At 37.3% G+C, this 18,627-nt stretch overlaps 1 protein-coding gene across 1 annotated transcript; it reads left to right on the top strand.

Annotated features, from left to right (window-relative positions):
* Positions 1 to 9,524: 9,524 nt before the first annotated feature.
* LOC149846984 (uncharacterized) lies at positions 9,525 to 10,448 on the top strand. The gene has a single exon (XM_089996723.1). The coding sequence runs from the start codon at positions 9,717 to 9,719 to the stop codon at positions 10,107 to 10,109; it is 393 nt and encodes a 130-aa protein (XP_089852849.1). The 5' UTR covers positions 9,525 to 9,716; the 3' UTR covers positions 10,110 to 10,448.
* The last annotated feature ends 8,179 nt before the right edge of the window (positions 10,449 to 18,627 follow it).

Below are 18,627 nucleotides of genomic sequence, written 5' to 3'. Positions count from 1 at the left end.
TTTTTTTTGCTAAAAAACCAAAGGTTTTTACAAGGTCAGGGTTTGGGGCATCATAGGGAGGGGGCTCGGCCCCTTCTTGACGAAAAAAATATAGGGAGGGGGTCGAGCCCCTCCCGCGACTCCCGTAACACAGGGCGGGGGCTCGGCCCCTCCTTGACAAAAAAGACATAGGGAGGGGGTCGAGCCCCTCCCGCGACTCCCGTAACGCAGGGCGGAGGCTCGACCCCTCCTTGACGAAAAAACATAGGGAGGGGGCCGAGCCCTTGCCGCGACTCCCGTAACACAGGGCGGGGGCTCGACCCCTCCTTGACAAAAAATACATAGGGAGGGGGTCGAGCCCCTCCCGCGACTCCCGTAACATAGGGCGGGGGCTCGACCCCTCCTCGACAAAAAATGTAATGGCTGGCCTGAGCATCGTGCGTCGACGGAGGGGAAGGTCGGTGGAAAGAGACAGGAGAGTCGGGGGTTACCTTAGCGTTGGGCGTCGACGAAGGGGGAGGTCAGCAGAAAGCGGGGGGGTCGGCGAAGGTGGAGCGTCGGGCGATGGGGGAGCGTCGGGCGACGGGGGAGTGTCGGGCGACGGTCGATGGGTGGTGGGCCAGAGGGCGACGGACCAGGGGGCCACAGGAGGCAGGCCGGAGGGCGACGGGAGGCGGGTCAGTGGGCGACGAGAGGCAGGCCGACGGGCGACGAGAGGCGAGCCAGGGGTAGATGGGAGGCGGGCCGGGGAAATGCGATGGAGACAAAACAGAAAAGAGAAAGAAAGGAAAAAAAATTAGGGATTTATGGGAAAATTAGCGATGGATTTGTGATGGCCAAATTTCGTCGCTACGTTATCGCTATTTGGCAACGACTTAGCGACGTAATAGTTCTGCCACTAATCCATCGTTAAGTTGCAACGAATATGGCGACAGAATAAAATCCATCGCTAATCCGTCGCAATGTAGCGACAGAATATTTTTCATCGCTAAAATTGCAAATAAATGATATTTTAGCGATGAATATCTTTCTCTCGCTACTCCTTCATCAATTTGTGATGGATTTTGTTCGTCGCAAATATCCGTCGCTAATTAGCGTTTTCTTGTAGTGTAGGAATACCCCTCGTAGAGACTATTGAAAATTCTACGGGATTGGTGTTGTTGTCAGTTCATATTTGACTGACTTGCTCGTCTATCATTTCTCAATATGACAAGCTCCAAAATTATTTGTGCAACTTTTTTTTTATCTTTTTAAGAATATTTTCTCAATGCATACCATTTTCACAATAAATGCAGCATGCCCAAAATTTATAATAAGTTGCATTTTTTTTGTCAATACCCATAAAATTTTTCATGTTATGCAATATGTATTAATATGCATTTAAAAAAATAATCATGTTTGTAATACGAATAACATGAATTTATATTTGAAGTATATATTTACTTCATCACACATTTATGCATCACAATATGCATTTTAATTCATTTAAATATAAATTATTATAAAAAATGATGCAATATTTGTATCAACATAATTCAACATATCATATTATGCTTTTTCAATCACGAATGAATCTTAAAAGAATTTCAAAGTTCTAGATTAGTACTCATGGCTCAACTATAATCTTACGTATACATACTAATTTTAGCATACATATTATGTACAAGTCTCATAAAATTATTTAATTAACTTAGGGTTCTGAACTCATTCTCTAAAAATAAAAGTGTTAGATATTTTCAATTATGTTTTCAGGGCCTATGATTTTATATCACATCTACCATAGTATATCAGATTAAATTTTAAAAATTAAACAATAATTTAAATAAATTCATATGAATCATTCTGAGATTTTGTTTCTCTATTTTGAGATTTTTTAAAATATCAGGAATTACCTGCCCATTTTTAGATTATAGTTTCAAAAATTATTTTAAAAATTTAGACAAACACCTGCTCTATTCTTGAGTAATAATGCTTATGAATTTACTGAATTTTGAATAGTATCTAGCTTATTTAATTTAAAAAATTTATAAATGATTTTTAAAAAATTGATAGAACCTTCCCTATTTTAGTATGAAAAATTCAAAAGTTATTTTAAAATTTTTGACAAAACCTGCCCCATTTTAGTATGAAAAAATCAAAAGTTATTTTAAAATTTTTGACAGAACCTCCCCTATATAGGGGTATAATTGGATGAAAATTTTGACATAATTATAGCATTTTAGTCTATAAAAGAAATCTTAAAGGTTTAAGAGAGAGCTATGAGGTTCTATAAGTCCATACAAAAGCCCAAATGAGTTCAACGTGTACATACCTTGTTTTGAAATTTTGGGTAGTGCTTTCTCAAGTCCACCTTTGAGTGTGACAATTTTGGCCGTGCTTCCGCAATAGGGTGTCAAATTTATCTTAAAAAAGACAAAGTTTCAGCTATTGAACCATAAATGAGGTACCCTAGCTAGTAGGCAAGAGTTTCAAAAGTCTCTTACAGAATAAATAAAAAAAATAATAGAGTTTGAGTTTAAAAATGAGGAAAGAGAGAGCTGGATTGAGCTGGAGAGAAGAGAGAGAAGTTGAGAGGGGGGAGAGGGTTGTAGTGAGAGAAACATACCCAAGGGGGGTGTTTATAGCAAGGGGGTGTCACTCCCAAAAAAGGAGGTTAAAAGGAGGCTATGAGGTATTGGCTAATTCTTATTATTATTTTTATTTTAATAAATTTTTATTAATTTTTTATATATTTTTTAAAAGTTAAGTATATATTTTTCAATATTTTTTTTAAGCACCTAAAATTTTTACCATTTTACTCATGGTTAATTTAAATATTTATAAGTATGCCCCCGAAACATAGATCCAGATAAATATTCAGAACTGCTAAAAGTATTCCTTTGGATAATATCCCGGTTTGTTAAAATATTTATTTTATTTTGAATATGAGTTTAAATCAGTATTCAGATTTGATGAAAAAATCCAGATCCAAATATTATTTGGTTCGAGCTTCTGTCTTTCTGATCGTCCAGATTCAGTTTAAGATCTATAGGTTTTATTTAACATTTATAAATTACAATTATTACAGCATCTGCGTGTTCAAAATGATCCAATGTCGAATATGCGGCTTTATGCTAGAGAGTGGTAATAGTTAGAGTGCAGCCAATGTTTTCCCTTCTTGTAAAATGGCTTGTTTTTTTTCTTTTTTGAAAGGCAAGCTGGGGTTAGTTAGACCCCTACCAATTATACCATTGGGTTTTGAACCTGCAACGTCCCAACACAAGGTGACGTTCACTAGCTGCTCCTACCAGACAAGCAGAGCCCCATTGGTAGTAAAATGGCTTATTATTGATTGATCAGGAGGTTATCCATGAGGAAAAACATATGAATGGTAGACCCGTCCCAACAATTTTTTTACTTAATAAAAACTGTTAGTTTTCACGGGATTTTGTAGGCAAGGTTAATCCTTGTCATAAACTGAAAAAAAAAACTGTTTTTTAAGAAAATATTAACAAATATTATTTATTAACGTTAAATATAAAAACTGATTGAACTTTTGATAATTAAATAAATGCATCACTTTAAATTTAATCATGATTTTATCATGTTGTATCACCATAAATTCTGTCTCAGTATTAAATTGAAGTCAACTCATAACTCAACTTGGGGAATTAACCCAGCATGTTGAGCACAACTGGCGAGCAGGGGGTGCATGAGACGCTTGAGTTTAAAGATGCCAGATCGAACCCCACTCCTGTCATGATGTACCCGGTCGATTTCATTGGTCAGTCTTTATGAAGCATGAAGGTCAGTTGACTTCTAGGGGTTTATTTCATCCCGCTAATGAATGTGGTTGACCGGGCTGGGTTTTGGCCTGGTTCTTAACGGGTTCGGGTTTGAAGAGAAGTCCATGGCCTGGCACATTGGCCCAACGGTCCAATGTGAAGCGGGCCGGGTTTGGCCCGGCCCGGCCCAAACTCATTTGTAAGTTATTTTTTAATAAAATTAATACATTAATTCTAAGAATACCAAAAAATTTAAATTAAATAAAAAAACTTAAAATTCAAAAGCACAATCTTAAATTCTAGTCATATGCAACACTTCATGGTTTCTTGGATCCATTGATCTGGTTTAACCCATTATGCAACATAACCTACAAAATAAAATAAAGCAAAATTATTTAAAAATGATTGCAGTAATTCTAATTAGAATTAAAAACCACAACAAATTTACCATCTTTCCACTAGAAATCTGAATTTGTATAAATCTAAATATCTCAATTACCAAAAAATTGTAAATAAACTTGCATCATGAACATTTGATTTACTCTGCCAATGTGCTTGTAACTTTTCTTATCTTACTGTTTACAAGCATATATTGTAATTTAATAAAACTTCTCATCCAATGCCTTTGCAGAGATGTTGAGGTCTGCTGTCTTTCCTGATAAGGTGACATTCAACACCTTGATTTACACTTGTGGGTCCCATGGGTACAAAGCAGAGTCTCTACTGTCTAAAATGGAAGAAAGAGGTGTTTCTCCTGATTCAACTACTTTCATCTTTATAGGTTTGTATGCAACTGCTGGATAATATGCTGAATCAGGAAAATTGATGAATGGGTCTCTTGCGGTCTGGCTTATGCTCAAGTATGTCTTTAGCCATGGGCTGGTGCTCTTGCCTGTTGGTTTGATGGAGGACTTGTAGGCTTGCAGGTTGCATAAGGTTGAATTAGAAAACCTAATTCCTAATTAACAAATAACAAGTTTTCATGCAATTAATCAAGTAAATAATAATAAGTTTTCATGCAACAGTTAGGTAAATAGTAATAGTTATCCAAGTTATTATATAATATTTAATTTTTAAAAATTTTTATGTTATTAAAATTTTAATAATGATCTTATGCCCATCTGGTCGCTCGCAGGCTAGCCCGAGCTCGGCCTACGTATATAACAGACCGGGTTTTGGCCCGGTACCTAATGGGTCCAAGCCTAAAATCATGGCCCAAACTCGACCCATGATAGGCTGGGTCGCTTGGTTCATATGGCCGCCCAGCCCGTTGCCCACCCATATTGTGAATACCTAACTCGGCCCATCCTTTCGTGTGTTCAATTGCTCGGGAAATCCGACTTCCAAGTCAATGTATTCAAACACCATCTAACTTCTTTGGCGATCGACCATTAGGGATGGCAGTGGATCGGGGGGACAATGGAGCCCCGCCCTTTGAACTGAGGATGAAGGGCATAAAACGGGGATGGAGGCAGGGATGAAGGTTAAAATCTATCCCCGTGCGGGGAGAAAGTAGATCAGGTCATGCTGAACATGAGCGTTTTTTCTCATGCTGACATCGTGGCCATCTTTTTTGCATTTTGGATGAATGCCACTTGGTTTTGTTGACTTTTGAGCTTTTTAAAATGCAAATCGGATGGCTACGATGTCGGAGTAAGCAAAAACGCTCATGTTCGGCATGACCTGATCTGCTTCCATAGGTCGAGGGGAAACCCCGCCTTGCCTCGCCCCCATTTAAACTGGGGGAGGACATGAAACGGGTATGGAGGTTCGGATTTTGAGATGGGGCAAGGGTGAAGACCTTCTTCCTGCCATCTCCGCCGAGACGATGGAGGGTTCTTTGCTTCGTTCCTAAGTTTAGGGCACGTCACCGTCTTTATTTACAACGTCGCTGTCATATAACGCCACGTGTATTCTTGCATTTCAAAAAGATACCCTCCGTATTACTGGTAATTACACAAATACTCTTCACCACATTGTCATTGATAAAGCTTGCCAATGGCGAAAATACCCTCAGGCTTTCCCAATTTTGTAAGGTCGGGGCAGATTATCTCGAATCGAGGGCTTTTCTGAACCGTGGGAAAGCAAGGACGCAACTTGATCGGTTTTAGTTGGATATCCGATCCAAACATGAGACGTTATTTTCAGCAGATCTTTTAGAATGAAAGCCGCGTATGAATTTTCATTGGATTTGCTTATTTGAAGTATTTTCGGATTCAGATCATATTTCAGATTAGCATCTTTTGTCAGATCTATGTTTAGTTTTAAATTAAATCCTGTCATTGGTCTTTTTTTGCTAGATCCGGTATTACCATATCTATTTTGGATCCAAATTCATCTCTACCCCATTAAATATGATTTGAAATCTGGATTTGGATCTATTACATGCATTTCAAGTTTGGATTTGAACCTAATAAGATCTAGCCTGCATCTGATCCGTTTGCCCCCTTATAAGAAAGCGAGATCCTAACTGAATCCAGTATCTTAGCATGCATTGATTTCCGAGGTTGGCAGTTTAATAAACATGCTTGTTTCAACCAACCACTGGTTCGCTGATCCATTTGCATTGGGGCGGGTTGAACCAACCAAATAAATATGGCTTAATTGAGCTTAACTTTTTAATAGTTGCTTAACAGGTGAATCCATTTTTTTTCATGATTCTAATTAACCTAGAATTATGCACAGATCGTTTAACTAAAGCTTTTAAGTAAGCACTCCGAGCCGAAGCGTGGCTAGGTCTCTGATCCTGAGGGCGGTTTCTCCGTGTAAATATAAAAAAGTAAATTCAACCTTCAAATCGCTTACCAAGCCAAGTGCTGAGCCTTAGTTCATTACCCACCATGGCTAGTGGAACCTATAAATACTAGAAACACTTAAGAGTAGGGCTGTCAACGCGTCCGGTTTGGTTCAGACCCAGGTGGAACCAGACTGGGGCCCAATTTTTGTGTACGGTATCGAGTCTGGTTCTGGGTCTAATCGGGTCCATTATAAAAAAATCATACCCAAACTCAATAAGAATTACATGAACCAGACCCGATAAAATAAATTTTTTTTTTAGCATTTTTACATTGAAAAATTGACTGTCTTAATCAGAACTCGAGTCGGGATTTGATATAAAATTTTATGAACTATACCCGGATCCATGTATTAATCACACCTTCGAGTTTGGACTCAGGTCTTATTATTTATCACCATACCATGATCCTATAGGGTTTGGACTGGGTAAACCCGACCAGTTGACACTCCTAGCTTTAGGAGGTTAGCAAGCATGTTTTTGAGAAAGCGCCACGTTTGGAAACCTCTTTCCATTAGTTGAAAAAGCTCGTCATTCATTTTTTAATAGCTTCCACCTTGCTTTCAATGCTTTGATCTTGTTTTATTTTTTTATATATTTAGTATATTTTGTTCTTAACCAATACATATTTTACATTTGCTTTCATGTTAATGTCATTAGCTTTCATTTTTTTTATGTTGTTTTTTTTTTATTTACTTTCACTTTTACATTATTTCTTGTGTTTTTTTTAGGTTTTTTACAGGACACTTTTAGAGGTGAGAAAATAGTAGGAACAGTGAAAGTGAGAAAGAAAAAAGTATAGCTCTTGCTTTTAAACGAGGGGAAATTTTTGAAAGAAAAGTTTTTTTAAAAAAAACTGATTTTTGATAGAAAATTTCCTTCACCTAGAGGAACGGAGGAATTTTTCTCATAAAAATTTTCTTTTGCATCAAAACAATCATTCAATCATATCACATCTCATTCCATGGGCTGCCATAAGAAGAGCTTTCTCTCGTCCACCACCATTTTCAGGCCTCTCTCTCATTTTTTCTCAGATTTTTTCACCTTATTTTTCTCATTCTATAACCATGTGATTTTTTTTTAATTTGAAAAAGTTATCATATCAAAACTTTTCATTGGCAATTTTTTTCTATGTGAATGTTTCTTTTGCTTCAGGTTTAAAAATGTTTTACAATTCTATTTAATTGCTACTTCTCGGCTTCTACTTCATGCATCGTTTCATGTGCCTGCTTTTGATTGTCCTAATTTTAGGAGAAATTTTCATTTTGGATGCTAACTTTTTAGGTCTAATTTTAATAAACCTTACTTTTAGAAATTTATTATATGGGGGTTTGCTTGAAAATTGTCAAATGTAGACCTTAAGTCTTTTGATGTCAGTATGAGCCAATTCCTATTGGATCGGCCACAAATTGAAACTAAACAAGATTTTGAATATTTTTTTAAAATTATTTAATGTAATATTTTTAATATTTTCCTAACATATATCATTAGCTGGTAAAATTCAGAACGAGGAGATACGTAAAAAGGTAAGCGTTGCACCCATTGAAAACAAGATGAGAGAGAATCATTTACGGTGGTTTGGACATATTCGGCGAAGGCCTAATGATGCTCCAGTTAGAAGGATGGAAAAATATATTAGTTAAAAGAGATCGGGGTAGGCCTAGGAAGACTTGGATGGATATGATAGGAAAGGATATGAATGCTTTGAACCTCACCGAGGACATGACATTGGATATAAATGATTGGAGGAGAAGGATTCATGTGGAAGACCCAGAATGATTTTCTTTTTTGGTTTATATCGCCGACCCCAATTGTTTTGGATGAAGGCGTAGTTGTTGTTGTATATCATTAGTTGGTAAAAAAATGGTTAATTCAGCTTGATTCCCTTCATAATCATAATCATAATCATATTTCCTTCAATCATTTTGAAAAATGGATGCCAAGTCTGATATGATTAAGGCAAGATTGCTCAGGTCACCTCGAAAAGAATACGATTCTTTTTTTGTTTTATGCATTGTCCTTTGAAATTAAAAATAATTATTCATTATGGCTAAAAACAAATAAATATTTCGAACATTTGATTGAAAGGGGCAGCTGTAAAACGGGGATTCACCCTTAAGGTTATTGCTATAATTTGTTTTATGATTTAACTTCAGTTAATAGATAATGATAAAGTTTTAACTTTTGTTTGGCAGTTTCTAGTACCAAGTGTTCAAGCTTGCCTCATTCTTGTGGTAAGCCAACCTGAGTTGGAGCTGACCTGTTTAGTGAAAAAAATACATTGTTTTAGAGCCTGAAGCAAAAGGATTACAAAAATATTGATTGTTTTAAAGCTAAAAGTAATAAGATTTTACCACTAAACTTATTTTTTTCAAGTAAAATAGTTCAATCATATATTTTAAATATACTTTATAATATAAAAAAATTTAAAATATATTTTCTTACTACCTAACAAACTCTCACGAGTCACAAGCAAATAATTTACATTCAGCTTGCCAAGCTTATTTTGCGAGCTCTTTACCAGCCAACCATGTGCCAAACCACAAGCAGCTGGTCTTGTTTCCAGCCCTGCATATCAACAAGGCAAGGCCCATGGCAAAAGGTTAGCCTTAAAAGCCAACTGGAGCTCTGCTTTTTTGGTAGGAGCTGTTAGTGCAAGTCACCTTTTGGTGGGATGTTGCAAGTTCAAATCCCAATGTTATGATGTTATAACTGGTGAGGTCTGCTTAACCCCAGCTTGCTTATATAAAAAAAAACAGTTAGCCTTTAAAAGGATATATGTTTTTATTATTATAAAACCGATGCAGAGGTCCTGCGGGCATTTTATCACATTAAGTGGTCTATTTTGTCATTTTATCAACAGACGGTGCTCGTAAAAAAGAATGACGTCAGGGGATAATTTTGGAAGTTCTGGGTTAGTTTCCAGATAGAGAGATCCGCGTTCGTTCGTATAAATACGCCCCAGAGTTCCCTACCTCCTCCAGAAAGGGTGTGGTGGTGTTTCCGTTTCTCTGGAGAAGGATCGAGGTTCTCTGTGTGCTTAGGGTTTCTCGACGCGGAAGCCTGACTCTCGATCTCCATTGAGGGCTGGGGCGCAGATCGGACTGTCCGGTTTTCTAGGCTTAGGGTTTTCCGGGAGAGGGTGGGGGGCAGATTTCTAGAGTTTCCGTGAGAGAAGAATGGCTTTGGAGTGGGTGGTCTTGGGGTACGCGGCCGGAGCGGAGGCGATCATGCTGCTGCTCTTGACGTTGCCGGGGCTCGATCGCCTCCGGAAAGGCCTGATCGCCGTCACCAGGAACGCGCTGAAGCCGCTTCTCTCAGTCGTCCCCTTCTGCCTCTTCCTCCTGCTGGACATATACTGGAAGTACGAGATGAGGCCGACTTGCGAGGGGCAGGCGTGCACCCCCTCCGAGCACCTCCGCCACCAGAAGTCTATCATGAAGAGCCAGCGGAACGCGCTTCTGATCGCCGCTGCCCTCCTCTTCTACTGGCTGCTGTTCTCCGTCGCCAATCTCGTCGTCCGGCTCGATCAGCTCAGTCAGAGGGTGGAGAAGCTCAAGAATCAGGATTGAGCGAAAGATAAGGCTCTGTCTTTTCGAATCCTTTGCTTTCCAGATCTATTTTAGTTCTAAGTTTTATTACTCTTTCTTCTCTTCTTGTGTTTTTACCCTTTTGAGAAGGGATGAGGTTGTTTGTTGGACGAACAGTGGTTTTATGTATCTGGAGATAATCCTTTTGCTTTGAATGTATTCATCTTATCTCTGTTGGTTTTCGTTATCTCCTGATTATGAGCATTCTGTTTGAATGATGCTGGCATTTTCTTTGAGGAATCCCTGTTTCTCTTGGGGAGATTTAATGGATTAATGAAACTTATGAGTTGATTGTTTTGCATATCAATTATATATGATGTATGAATGAGCATTGTTTCGATTTGTCTTCTGTTTGGAGGAAAAACACATCTTTTAACATATAATTGTTGATTAAGGGCATAGAAGTAAAAAAAAGGTTCAATACCTAAATGATTAATGGTACTGTAAGAACTTTGCTTCAGCTGGAGAAGAATCATATGGATTTGCGAAGGTTTCTCTCTTGTTGTCATCCCCTTGTGACAGTGCTGGTAGAGAGGCGATCCTGATTTTTGTGTGGAATCATGTGTCATTGAGTCTTCCTCCTTGGCTCAAGTCATGTGAATAAAAAAGGAAAGCTCTGATTAACAACACTGAATGCCAAATTGTCTGTGCAAATGTTTAAATCTAGCTGGTGTATGTATTAAAGAGCGAAAGAAGGAAAAACGAGTATTGGGCAACTGAGGCCCTGTTTGGATTTCTTGCATTAAGATGAAAATACCATTTCTATGTGTTGCCAACTTAGTTGTCAAAAATTGCACTAGGCCGCCTTGGCGGGTTACGCATGGGGCCACAGCCTAGGCTTACATGTCTAGGTGATAAGGCCCTATTTTTTGACTTAGTCTGCCTAGGTGGTCTCCCCTTAGGCTGCAGGAACATGATTATCATTTTTTATTTTTTTTGTCTTCTACCATTCATTTTTTTCTTCTTCCTCCCCCCCTCCCCCCAAAAGCTTTCTTTTTTTTTTGTTCTCTCATTTTTTTCTTCATCCTTTGCTTTTTTTTACCTTATTTTTCCTTTTTCTTTCTTCCTCCTTTAACCCATCCGGCTTCTCCTTTGATTCCTTCTCCTTTTTTTCTTTCTTTTTTTCCATTCTTTTTTTTTCTTCTTATTTTTTCTTTTTTCTTCTTCCTGGTCTCGCCCCTTCACTCTTCTTTTTTCTTCCTTTTTCTCCCTTTTATCTTTTTTTTCATTTTTATTTTTGTGATTTACATTTTTTTCATGTGTTTTTTATTCATAAAGTTACTTTTTTGAAAAAAGTGTGATTTTTCAATTCTTTTCAAGTTCAAAAGACCTATAATGCCATAAAAGTAAGCATGCTTTTTAAACAATATTATTTTTTTAATGGTGTTTTAGTCATTTTAATAAGGTTGAATCCATATAATATTAAACACAAGTAGTTTAATGTTAGATTAACCCATATATATATATATATATGAGGTTCATCCTATCTCCTTTTTTTACATCATCTTTAAGACCCTCCAAATATCAAAGTTTTAGGTGTTTTATGCTCAATTCGAACCATTAGATGTGTATCAATACTTATTTATTGAGAAGCAAACTTTGTTTCAAAGTGATTTGATGTAAAAAAATGTCAACATTTTATCATAAATTTTTTGTACGATATCAACTGATGATTTTTCTCTCTTTAAAATACAGATCTGAGCATAAAGATGCTTAATCAATTACATGTTCTCCGTTCAACAACAATCATAAACACATCTAACTGTTAAGATCGAATATAAAACATCTAAAAACTATGATTTTTGGAGGTTCCTAATAGTGATGTAACGAAACAGGGGCAGGATAATCCTCAATTCTCTTGCTCTCTCTATCTATATATCTGTCTATATATATGTTGGTGTGCCCTAAGTTTTGGTGTATGTTCATGCAATTTCATGAATTTTGCCACATGTTACACACTTACACTGAATTACACACTTCATCCATAGTTACTATCATATGTTTGCTACTAAATTTAAATATTTATTGTAAATTTTTTGCTTTTCTTGATGTTTTACTTTTTTGGTTCTACATATGCCAACTAGTCCTGCCTAGGCCTTGACTTCATTTTAAAGGTCTTCCGCTTAAGTTCCGACTAGAGCTTTTGAAAACTAAGGTTGCTAAGTGGTTTTGCCAAAATCTAGTGTGAGGATGGAGTTGTCAAAATCACCCTCTTTAGAATGGTATTGCACTTTGATGTTAGGGCTGCCAATTCCTTTACCAATGCATTGTTTTGGCAACACTACTTCTCCCAAACAGCGGAAAGCATGAGAGAATTGGGGGAAAATACATCATCTTTAATTCAAGGCTCCCAAAAAGACCCTAAATGACAATGGGGAGAGAAGACTGCATGGCGGAGAGATGCTCATGTTAAAGTAGATGTATGCAATAGCAGAGAAGGGTCAAGTTAGAAATGGACATATTAAAATGCTGCCCTTAGAAATTAAGGGGCATTCCTGGGATGGTCTTGGATATGTCATACAAATGATTTTCACATCACTGATAAAAAAGGTTAAACACGGTGCAGGTGGGGATTAGGATAAGTAGATCCAAATCTCGTTATATGTCGGAGCCTACAATTGCCTCGGTGGAATAGCTTGTTGAACAAGTTACCAGAAGCTTCTTAGATAGGTGGGAAGCCCACTTCTCAAAAACTTGCTTCAGAAGCGCGATACTCCTCGCTTTCGAAACTTGATGAAAATCTCGATTCTTCCACGCTTCTCCTATGTGTTGCACACACTTCATCTATTTTTCTAATGTGTTCTTTCACTCTACTTTTCATTTTTTTATGTTTCCTCTCACGCTTCTCACTCACTTTCATGTGCTTTCTCTAAATTGGTAGTCATCATTTTTAGATTTTGTTAAAAATTTAATTCTTGCACTAAAAAAATCTTGAAATTTAAAAGTCACTTTTATTTTACTTTTTATTTGTGTTCCATTTCAATTCCCATTCAATTCTTATATTGCTTTTTGTATTCCTCGCTTACTGCTTCCTATATATTTTAAAATGCATCGCTTTTCGCTTATGCTTTCAGTATCATTTTCCGCTTCCGCTTCCTAGTTTAGCAACCTTGTGTTGAACTACATAGAGATGATGAGCCAATGAAAATTAGGACAATTAGAGGTAGCCAAATAAAAAAGCACAAGTTTTGTATTGGCAAAACACTATAATAAAACCAAGGGTTTTTTGTTGATGAAATTCTTCAAAAGTTATCAAACGAACCTAACTTTGATCAAGATCCTGCAGAAAGGCCAGAATGTGCATAAATCTTCTTATAGCTATGCCCTTGGGGTCAAGAGGTCCCAATTGATGGACTATGTGCTAATTAAAGAAAGCTTGTATTTCATACCTGTATTTTCAGTTTGAGTGAATTTACTCACTACGTAACAGTCTATGTCACATGGGTGCGGCAGCGGCCCCCCAAGATTTTTTTTTTAAATTCTGCAGCCCATTTCATAGGGCAATTTAAAAAAAAATCCAAAAAATGGACCGAAATGACCCTGGGTGCAGTCAACGCACCTAGGGTCGGGTTGACCGCACCCGATGCCGCATCCGCACCCGCGTCGAGTCGCGTCGACGCAGGTGCGGCACCCTGCTAGCCGAATCCCTGTTACATAGGTAACAGACTATGTAGTGAAAAGCGCTAGGCGGTGCCTAGTTGGTGGACCCCTAAAAAGACTAGTTGAGGACTAGGCTAGACTAGTCGGTACCCCAATTAGAATATAAAAAAGTATACAAAATATACATAAAAATATGTTTAATTCTCTTACTAATAAGATATTTTCATCACACAAGTACAAAATTACACATGCTTTCACAAAATATATTAATATACATAACCAAAATATACAACAACAACAACGAACAACAACTACTCCTTCATCCTAAAACAATTGGGGTCGGCGATATGAACCAAAAAAGAAAATCATTTTGGGTTTTCCACATGAATCCTTCTCCTCCAATCATTTCTATCCAATGCCATGTCCTCGGTGAGGTTCAAAGCATTCATATCCTTTCATATCATCTCCATCCAAGTCTTCTTAGGCCTACCCCGACCTCTTTTAACTAATATATTTTCCCATTTCTCCATCCTTCTAACAGGAGCATCATTAGGCCTTCACCGAATATGTCCAAACCACCGTAAACGATTCTTTCTCATCTTATTTTCAATGGATGCAATGCCTACCTCCTTACGTATCTCCTCATTTTGAATCTTATCTTTTATTGTATTTTCACACATCCATCTAAACATACGCATCTCAGCTACACTCATTTTTTGAATATGATGTCTCTTGGCAGCCCAACATTCTGTACCATATAGTAAAGCAAGCCTAATTGTCGTCTTATAAAACTTTTTCTTTAACCGCAATGGCATTCTACGATCGCACAACACTCCAGTTGCACTTTTCCATTTTATCCACCCAACCTTTATCCTATGATTTACATCTCCATCAATTTCTCCATACTTTTGAATGATAGATCCCAAATATTTGAAACAGTCATCCACCGATATTTCTTGCTCACCAAGCTTCACTACACTCCCATCACTACTTCGTTGCTTACTAAACCGACATTCCATATATTCTGTCTTACTCTTACTCAACTTAAAACCCATCGCTTCCAATGTTTGTCTCCATAATTTTAACTTAGCATTAACACAAGCTCTAGACTCATCAATCAAAACAATATCATCAACAAACAACATACACCATGGCACATAACCAGAATATACATATATACTATGTCACATGGGTGCGGGTGCGGGTGCGACACGGGTGCGGCGCAATTTCAAAAATTTTGGACACGGGGACTCGACTATATATATATTAAAAAATAGAATATAAAAAAATATATATATATATATATATATATATATATATATATATATATATATATATATATATATATATATATATATAAGACTCGGTCAAAGTTGTGCCCATTAGGGGACAGGTGATGAGTTGTGAAGGCATTCTGTACACTTTCTTCATACATGAATAATTCACTTTTGGGCACTTTCTTCATACACTCTAATAATTCACTTTCTTCATACAGGAAAAAACCACAAAAACTTGAGTTGTGCCCATTCTGTACTTAAAACTTGAAAGTGTACAGGTTTTTTAGTTGTGATGGGTTTTTTTCCTTACAGCTGTAGCCCAGAAAATTTAAAAAAAAATTCAAAAAAAAAAAATCCAAAAAATGGACCAAAATGACCCTGGGTGCGTTGACCACACCCAGGGTCGGGTTGACCGAGTCCGAGCCGCACCCGTGTCCGCACCCGTGTCGGTGCGTGTCGACGCGGGTGCGGCGACCTTGGAGCCGAGTCCGTGTGACATAGCATATATATAATTGTACACACACATATATATTCAGTTATTCACAACATATTCATCATAATCAACAAAATATGCTTTCAGCTTTTTAGAGAAGCACAATACACATACATATATAAATAACATATTACATAATCCATACTACTAAACATGCATTCAAGCTTTTATAGAAAAATTCTTTTGAAACAAAGTAACACACGCATATATAAAAAAAACATAATCAATTAAAATTAACTATGCATGCTTTTAATGTTTCACAAAAAAAATCCCAAAAGCAAAGTAACACACACACACACACATATATATATATATAACAGAATAATAATAATAATAATAATAATAATAATAATAAATAAATAAATAACTAAACTGCCCTCGTGTCTAGGCAGGGGCAGCTTAGTCGTCGACTAGGCGCCTTAGTTGGTGCCTAGTCGGCAAAATTGGTACCTTTTAAGGTACCCACCTAGGAATTGCAAAGCCTAGGAATTTTACATATGCCTAGACCGACTAGGCGACTAGTCAGTGCCTAGTCATGGCTTTTGACCACATAGATAACAGATGAGTATTATTGTGGTTATTTTTGGAAGTTTTATGACCAACAAAAAATATGAGTGCTTAAAAGACAATTATCATACATCTGGGTTAATTGAACTGTGTTTTCTTATGTGGCAGTTATGCTAAGTATTGTTCAGACAAATAAAAAATTCCGTGTTTCTACAAGTAGTGGCCTCAATCAGTGTTGGTCCCATTGTCTTTGAGGCTCAAAGTGAACATGCACATGTTTAGTAGAACATAATGTGAATGAAGACTATGCATGTGCATCTCTGGAGTAATAAATTTTCTTATGAACTTGTGTTTCATAACTGTGTAGACATAAATAAATACCTTCTAAGAGTTCAAGAATCCGAATATATTGTTGTTATTGCACTAAGCTTTGTCCTAATTTCAAGTAAATTGTTGTATTATTATAGCACATTCAATATATAATATTTGCAGTTGATGAATGTCTGGTATCTTTTGTTAAAGTGACATCAATGGAAAACCCTCCTGATCCTACGATGTATTGCTTGAAATGACACAAATTAGTTCATGCTCATCTTCAAGGTTATGAGTTGGTTCTTGCATGTGTCGTCTTTTGGTTTGTGATGAATTTTGTGTTTGGAATTGTATTGATATCCTAGGTAATCCCTCTTGTTTCCATTATACTATGAGTAAGCTGACTGCATGCCACAAACCAAGTGAACGAACATCTTCTCATGGTCCTTAGTCAGGTGGCCTGAATGCTTAACAAATAGGAAATGGATAATATCAACATTAAAGAGGCTATCATAGGAAGCCTACTCAATAAGTTCTGGCTTCCTTGACCTACCATTTACATTCTTCTCAACCTCTCTTATGTTACTGCCTATAGGGTAGTATTGTCACTCGGTAGAGACCTTCACTGCATCTGTTTCTGCCCCTCCCACAGGTTATAGCTGCCAAGAAGGTGTGATCCTTCAAGCTCAAATTAGTTTAAGAAAGATTAAAATACCATCTTGGACACTATTTCTAGTTCAAGTGTCCATCTAGAAATTGACATTATTGCAATTGAATACCGGTCTTTTAACAGTATTGTGTCTAATTCAAGTGTCTCTTCTATGCTTGGTTCCTCTCTCGACCAGAATCAGTTTTCTGGAATTCATCTTATTTTCCATCTTCTCTGCACTGTGCATTTAGTCCTTTTTCTCCATGATAGTTATTATTGTATTCTTGTAGTACCAGTTTTTAAAGCTATTGGGGATTAAGATCTGTTGACCTAAACACGCTATGTTTTGGGATAAAAGCCTTGCATATTGTTACCCTTTGCCAAATCATCAAAATCCAGTTTTTGTCTGCCACCTTATTTGCGGTAGAAAAATTGGACTCAGATAATTAAGAGGCCTGTTTAGCAGTAACTGAAAAGTGACAATTTGGCCTAGGTTCAATTAGAGTTGCTTCAGGAGAAAATGATGCAAAGCAAGTAGAACATTGACAACCGGCTTAAATGAGCCTGTTGCTCAATATTTATCTTTATATTCTGAAGTAACTTGATTGGGTGGAAGGGATGAAAAGTCATTTGATAGGCGAACAGCTTGTAGCTCTATCAACTAAAGGTCAAGGTCCAAGTGGTGACCGATAATAAATTGAGCAGGCGTTACTTTTTAGGTCATCCTTTGTATTAGATACCTTGATTCTGACATCTGAATGAGTCACTTATTTAGGGGGTAAAAATTTGCTACAAAAGATCGCGTGTACCAACTCTCTCTCTCCCCCCCCCCTTTTTTTTTAACATCATGAGTGATTTACATTGCTCCTTTTAGTAGGAATTGACCTTCGGATCACTGGAATCTGATGTGTGTAGGTTATTTTTTGCGATGCAAAAAATACACTATTTTTTTATAATAAAATATGCTTTTTCATCTAACATGATCTGAGCATTGATTCTTACTAAATTGACTATGATGAGCATATCTGTGAGGTTAGAAACTACTTGCATCATGAGACCTAGCTAGATTGTAGGTAAAATCGGTTATAGCAAATCTATATCCTTATTAGATGTTCTGAAAGATTATTTAGTGCACATTTCACTTGTTATCACTCCATTGGCATCTTAGAAGTTGACAACGTTTTTTCCTTGATGTCACTTGGCTGTGTTTTGATACAGTAGCATGTGCTGGGGATGGTTGGTGTACAATAGTGTGACACCAGTTATGAACCTAAACTGTGTTCTGGCGTATGATATGATGGGATGACATTTTTTTTTCATGAGGAACGGGAAAACCACCCTCGGGATCAGGGACCTAGTCGTGCTGGCTGTGTCTTTTTGTACTTAATGGTCACTTTCTCGACAGTGTAAACCCGTGGTGCACCCCTTGCCCCCAAGAAGTGGCCTTGCATATAATTGGATGACAGTGCCCATTGTTTACAAAACCAGGTATTATAGAAAACCACTTTGAGAACTCGCATTGGAAAGGTTTTTCCCTTGTGAAAGCCTGGTTTACCAGGGCTGCTCTTTCGTCTCCCTTCACGCATGACTCTCTCCCTTCACGCATGATTCTCTCTCTCTCTCCTTCCTCCCCCACTGTCTTCACATGTTTGGCCAGAAATT

Source organism: Nuphar pumila, chromosome 2 (assembly GCF_984573655.1).
Source record: "Nuphar pumila chromosome 2, dmNupPumi1.hap1.1, whole genome shotgun sequence".
Lineage (NCBI taxonomy): Eukaryota > Viridiplantae > Streptophyta > Magnoliopsida > Nymphaeales > Nymphaeaceae > Nuphar > Nuphar pumila.
The sequence above is the reverse complement of the archived record's forward strand: the minus strand, read 5'-3'. Positions and strand labels throughout refer to the sequence as shown.

Excerpts from the sequence above, each read along its gene's own strand:
- LOC149846984 (XM_089996723.1), top strand. The coding sequence starts at position 9,717 with ATGGCTTTGGAGTGGGTGGTCTTGGGGTACGCGGCCGGAGCGGAGGCG.